The sequence below is a fragment of the Strongylocentrotus purpuratus genome, unplaced genomic scaffold (genome assembly GCF_000002235.5).
Source record: "Strongylocentrotus purpuratus isolate Spur 01 unplaced genomic scaffold, Spur_5.0 spur5_scaffold_6, whole genome shotgun sequence".
Classification (NCBI taxonomy): Eukaryota; Metazoa; Echinodermata; class Echinoidea; order Camarodonta; family Strongylocentrotidae; genus Strongylocentrotus; species Strongylocentrotus purpuratus.
The window spans coordinates 53,719,765-53,726,357 of NW_022145612.1; the positions used below are offsets into that span (position 1 = coordinate 53,719,765).

Here is a 6,593-nt window from a genome sequence, read left to right on the forward strand (position 1 = left end):
ATTACATTATCAGTGATGATCTGCAAGATTGTCTTTTTATGTGTCCAAGATACTGCTTCAGCACTGATAGTTTGTAATAGGTTTATACTTGTGTAATGATCACTAGATTTATTTGTGAGCGAGCGAAGTTAGCAAGGACAAATTTTAAGATCTGTGAGGTAGCATATTGCGACTGATTTGATCTTATCATCAGATGAAAATTAATAACCAATCCTGTATGGGGTTTTAAGCAGTCTCAAAATGAAGGAAAAATCATGAGAAACTGAAATATGTTAAATGAGATAAACTATAATGCGAGCGAGCGTACACAGCGGGGAAATTACAAAAAAATAGGGAAACTATGAGAATTTATTGTGTCGGGGGAGATGAAGGATGATACAAAGTTATAGTCATAGCATAAATTGTAATTAGGGCCTATGTCATTTGGCAATTGCCTCGATTTTGAAGACTCCTTCATTTTCTAAACGTTCATATTCTTAGTAAACAATACACCAGTTTACAGTTGTGTGCGCCATTTTAAACAAGGCCAATGACCTAGAGGTCATGTATTTATGCGTAAATTAAGATTGCGCCCATGCAAATTATGATGATATCACTGCCTGCGCGCTGCGTTGTGCGCGCATATCATCATTTGCATGGGCGCAATCTTAATTTACGCATAAATACCAGAGGTCAGAGGTTATTGGCCCCAATTTTTGGGCCAATAACCTCTGACCTCTGTCTGCGCATGCGCACTGATACAACTGTAAACTGGTGTATTATTGATTACATTGGCCTTTTGTGACGTTTAAAAAGAGGTTTGAAGATGCCTAATTTATCAGTTGAGAATAGGCGCGTACGCAAAGGGGGGGGGGGGCTGGGGGTTAACCCCCCCTTCAGTGTTTTTTATGTGTATGTTTTTGGGGAAAATAAAAACCTTTTGAGTTAATTTTTTTTTCTCCTAATGGAAGACCTAAAAAAGATGACCTTACCCCCCACCCCCCCCCCCCCCCCAAACTGAACGGAATGTCGATCGGTCAAATTTTCAAATTTCGGGACCAAACAAAATATATGTATATAATCCTCTGAACATCTTGACATTCAATACAAAAAATGGCGATTTCAGTTCGGTGTCGAGAGTTGGGCCCCGTCTTACAAAGAGTTAATATTGATCCGAATCAATAAGTCCCTAAATCAATCACAAGTTTGCAGTCTCCCATCTCTTATGAACATAGTTGTGATTGATAGCAATTACAAATAAGTTGCGATTGATATCAACTCTTTGTAATACAGGGCCCAGGTGTCGGTGTTGTCATAACAACACCGACCTTGAAATACCCATGGCGTGCGTGCATACCGTAATGAGCGATACATGGGGTTGTTCCGATCTTATTTTTTTTTCTTTTTGGTGATTTTGGTCTCATTTTATAAATGCCATTTTGAAGTTTCTTGCCAGTAGGCCTACGCATGAAAATGGAAAGTGCACAATAAATTTGTTTGAGAATAGATGAATGGTATTCCCATATTTATTTGTAATCAATAAATCTGCGATCCTTCTAAAAAAAGCTATCAGCCCTTTTATTTAATTTTACGGTGCGGCTGATTTTGATAGCGTGTAAAACTGCACCGAACCTTTATTTTTTATAAAAACAGCCCCCCCCCCCCCCACCCCCACCACCACAAATCCCACGCTGAAACCTTTGGTTGAAACTCCTGTATAGCTGCGCGTAGGGCTAGGGGTCTACTTATCTTTATGGGGCGCGCCATGTAATTTTAGTTTGATTGTTGCGTCATTGCCTGAACATCTCGCGTCATCGGCGTGTTGGAACCTCTTGAGCAATGATCTGCATGGTTACAAAGGAAACGCAACATAATCTCAAAGCTCAGTCGACTAGTGTTAATGCCATACGAGGATATAGGTGATGCTTATCTAGGTTCAATAAGTAGATAAAACAAGCGTTGGTACGACACTAATAAATAATTTGTAGCAGGAGATCATCAAATTGCCGATAATGGTAAGTATAACGTTTTGCCTGTCTTATTTTACAACTTTGGTCTTTAAAAAAATCGACCTTTATTCTTTTCTTTCACATCATTCTCATTAATATAAATTCCTGTGGCTGTGAGACATTATTATACTTAAGAGATTAAAAACAGCGCTGAGCCCAACATCCGATGGGCAAAGGAGGCCGGGCTACGTCCACCCCCCCCCCCCCATTTTGTGAGCCCGAAAAATTTGAGAACCTGCAATGGGTTTGCGATGCCCCTATCACCACATCTTATCTCCTGTTCATATATTTCTTGGTATTTCCGGATACAATCAATATCATGGGTTAATTTATGGGGATCGCAATTTCTGAAGAATCAAATAAGATGTGTTTTACAATCTTATGTGTCACTAACTAACATTTCATTAATGCCATACCAAACACGTGCCCCTCTCCCTTTCCCCGCCAGTCGTAAATCGGAAACTGGTGAAAAAAGGGAGAGGGAAAGGTTAAAACCATTACCACCGCCCCCCCCCTACCACCACCACCGATGACGATGTTCCCTTGATATATGGAGCCATGTAACAAGAAAATAACCATTTAAAAATAAAATCCTTCCCTTTTTTTTTATCTGCACATTGAAGGAGGACGAGGGAGACTTAATGAACAAGATGATGTCAAACTTTGACAACTTGAAAGACACCATGGACGACAATACGGACGAGGATCCAGGTTCAAACATGGACCTGACCCAGACGATGGAATACTCTGTTGACATCAGAGAAATCACAAAACATCGTAAATCCCGTGAATATAAGAGTAATCTATACAGGTTTAAGGGCAGACTCAAGAGCCAATTGGAGCGAGTCCGGAGAAAGCGCTTCGACAGTGATGACTCGTCTGGTAATGAAACTACTCTTGAATGGCTGGAGAGATTGCAGAGGAACAGGAGGCAGCGCCCTGCGATCATGCAACAAGGCAATTCCGTGAATGATGACGAGGACGAAGAGAAGGGTATCCAAGAGGACGCCTATCAGAGGCATGTCAATTTCCAGTCTTCCGGCGGTTACATTGAACATGACAACAATTTAATCCAGATGGAACGTCCATACATCAGTGAATCCGAATCTGAGCCTTGCCAGAAACTGATAAGCAGAAGGGGTGACGAAGAGTCACGTAAGAGGGCAAGTCAGACCGAAAAGGAACGACGAATGGTTGCCGAAACTTTGGGCTCACTGGATCCGTCTCTGCATGGTGATGAGCGCAAAGGAAGAACGGGGGAACAGAACAAAAGCAGCAAGGAATGTGAACTCAAGAGAGTCGTAAGGATTAAAGGCGAGTAAGATTTTTTTGTTAAATCGGTTGATTTCTACTGTTTTTGTTTGTTGAATCATTAAAATTAACATGAAATCTACTATCAATGTTGATAAAAATATACAGAAAATCTCCATCGTTTAGAAAACATATTATTTATATTTTCGATGTGGTCGATATCATACATGATTATATGCATTATGTACAATAATATCGACCGTACTGTCATTTTAGGCGATCGAGTACTAGAATTATGATAAAAGCAATAAAGTATATTGATAATCGTGACATACAGTACATACTTCTTGTTTATCCTTGTTTAGAACATTAGGTTGATAAGAGTGCCTGTGAACTTTGTTTTTACTGTCCACAGATCAAGGGAGCAAGACACTTCGCATGTACAAAAAACAGGAAATAGATCAAACGGAAGGGTCAACCAGAGAGGAAGCGATTCAGATTGTTGAAAAGAAGCACTCTCCCCTTCCTCGAGATCATGGTAGGAAAAAGACAACCAGCACCACCCTAAACCACCTTGCTCCTGGATCATCAGCCAGTCAACAGCAAAACGGGGATGTGATGCCGGCTTCTGGCGCCGTGGAAGAATCTGAGGACACCGATGAAATTCTTAGTCATATCCAACAGCTGTATATGGGTACACCTGATCAAGTTTTAGCAGTACGTTCTCGAGATAATGACGATGTTGCACTGCTGGATGCCGAGACAGAACCTACAAATGAAAATGAAAATGAAAATTTTCGAGGTGAAGATAAAATTCCATCGGATGTAAAAATGTTTGGGAAAATGAAAAGCGGCAAGCGTCGTTTTGCAAAGAGAGCACACAGGAGGGCATTTCCGCAAGCAACATCTTCGAGCTCTGAAAACGACAATGACAGTAAGGACAGTCTGGAAGTAATGATGAAGGAATTAAAAGTCCTCAAGAAGGAGCATGATGAGTCTAGTTCCAGCACCGATCCTGCTTCGTCACTCCTGCGCCGGCAAACTGTCCGACTGATGAAACGAATCTGTAAGCGGTCACGGGAAAACTCAGAAACTGGAGGTACTCATGGTAATGAAGATACTTCCAATGGGGTAACCTTCCTGCCAAGTAGAAAACGAGCGAGGAGATCGACATCTCCTGACATTGAGGTAGAAGAGACCGTGAAAGCACACATCAAGAAGTTTGAAAAGGGGACCACTTACATCCGAAGATATTTTCAAAAGCGTCATCGAATCAAGCATTTCTGCAAATGTAAAGACAAAAAGGAGAAAACTGATTCTGTATTTGATTCAAAGACAAATGCATTAGCCAGTGCAGCCAGTGATCCAGTCAACCTCGAAAACACAGAAACTGGTCCGTCAAAGATAAAGTCTGACAGAAATCCTCCTCTTGCTTCCGCAGACGACAGACCATTGTTTCTTTTAGATGACACACAAAACCCTATCCATTCACCGAAGCTAGATCCTGACTCAAACCCTCCTTCACTAGCAAACTTTCCATGTCCGTCAATTCCTGCAATGACACCCCGCAAAGGAAAGATCATTAGAGTAGATCAAATGCCTTCATTTTTTATCATTCCAAAAGATCAACGGCATCCCAAGAGCTCCATTCAAACGAAACTAAGAATTGTATTTGCCTTCTTGATATTTATGTTCATAATATTCTCATTGTTCTTCTTGATAAGATTTGTCTACTTTTGCAATCCAGCAAGTAGATGCTCGAGATGTGACATTGAATTTACACTTTACAAATTCATCGACAGTCACAGTGGCCTACGGTATATGAAAGTGCCTCCTATCTGAAGTTCGAGAAGCATACTATGATTAAAATTACATTTTTGGCAGCCAAATCTGTTTTAACCCCAAATTTTAAGTTTTCAAAACAAAATTCAGGGACCTCAAGTGGAAGAAAAAAATAGATAGTGATTATCTTCGGAAGAACAATAGAAATTCGGAAAGATATTCATTCTATTATTTTAAAATAAAATATATATGAACAAAGAGGAAGCAGATAACAATTAAGAATTAGATACTTTATCATAAATATTTATGATTATTATCAGTGTCGGGCATAATACGATGATAACAAAAGGTTCGGACTGCAGGTTGCTGCCGTAAACCGATTAGCAAAAACTCCACTTTTCATATCCCATAAAATGAATGGAAAATTAAATTAGGTACATCGTTCAAAGGCAAACAGACCTAATAAAGAATAATGACTTTCCAGGTGAAGTTATTTACTTGTTTTGAATTTTGATTTTGTCTTGTCTCCCTCGACTCCCTTCCCTTTTTAATCTCCCACCCTCTCTCTCTAATTATATCGACTTTAAATGCGAGCGAGCTTTAGGTGAAATTAAAATCGTTTTAAATCAGTAGTAACACATTTTATGGTCAAAGGAATGGAGCCCATATCCAAAAAGAAAATGACGCATGTCAAAGTAAAAAGGGAAATCATTATAAGAGGTGAAAATGGGGCACTTCCCGCACCTGGTATAAGCACTCGCCATAGATGAAGAAAGGCACTTATGACGGAACGGAAAAGGGGCACTTATTACAAGGGAAAAGGGAAATTGTCAGTAGCAAAATGGCACTTATTAGAAATGATAAGGGACAGGTGTCTAAATAATAAGGGCACCTATCAGAGATGAAAATGGGTACTTATGAGAATGAAAAGAGTGCCTACCAAGGAAAAGAGGCCGCTTATCAAAATATAAGGGAAACCTCTCAGATTTGAAAAGAGGCAATTATAAGAGATGACGGGGCACTTTTCACAGATGGTTAGGAAAACTTTTTTTTACCTGAAAAGGGGCACTCGCCTGACATAAATGTGGGCACCTGTGAAAATGGAAAGGGGCGCTCGATCATTACAAAGGAAAATGGGCATTTGTCAAAATGAGATTTTAATAGACTTTATGAGAAGGGAAAGTGACTCAGTATTAGAAAGAATCAGAGGGCACGTGAAAAATAAAATGGGGCACTTGTCATATGTAAGAAGTGGCACTCATCAAAGATGTAAAGGGGCACTTCTGAAATATAATTTTATGCGAATATTTTCATTGCAAGTTTGCAACCAACAGCATCTTTCCCCCTCCCTCTTAACATCGCACCTTGTGAGAATCGATCATTGTGACACCAACAAGAAAGTGGGAATTCGTTTACCCCTTGTAAGGGTATAACGTTATGTTTGTTGGCTTGATAAAAGTGTAATATGAATTAAAATAGCAAAAAGTGGTTTGATTTCCTTATTACACTGATAAATAATCGTAAAAAGAGCAAAGCTAGATCAAAAGATTGATGTCGCCATCTGCGGTTAAA

The 6,593-nt window shown here is 39.8% G+C and overlaps 1 protein-coding gene across 1 annotated transcript; it reads left to right on the forward strand.

Annotated features, from left to right (window-relative positions):
• Nucleotides 1–2,638: 2,638 nt before the first annotated feature.
• Nucleotides 2,639–5,064, forward strand: LOC105440454. The gene is made up of 3 exons (XM_031000072.1): nt 2,639–3,143; nt 3,655–4,632; nt 4,964–5,064. Exons 1-3 carry the CDS (start codon nt 2,639–2,641, stop codon nt 5,062–5,064), a joined length of 1,584 nt encoding a protein of 527 aa, XP_030855932.1.
• Nucleotides 5,065–6,593: the final 1,529 nt, after the last annotated feature.

Coding starts and splice junctions, on each gene's coding strand:
- LOC105440454 (XM_031000072.1), top strand. CDS start 2,639: ATGATGTCAAACTTTGACAACTTGAAAGACACCATGGACGACAATACG. Junction 3,144..3,654: donor AAGGGGTGACGAAGAGTCAC/GTAAGAGGGCAA, acceptor TACTGTCCACAG/ATCAAGGGAGCAAGACACTT. Junction 4,633..4,963: donor CCTCGAAAACACAGAAACTG/GTCCGTCAAAGA, acceptor CTTCTTGATAAG/ATTTGTCTACTTTTGCAATC.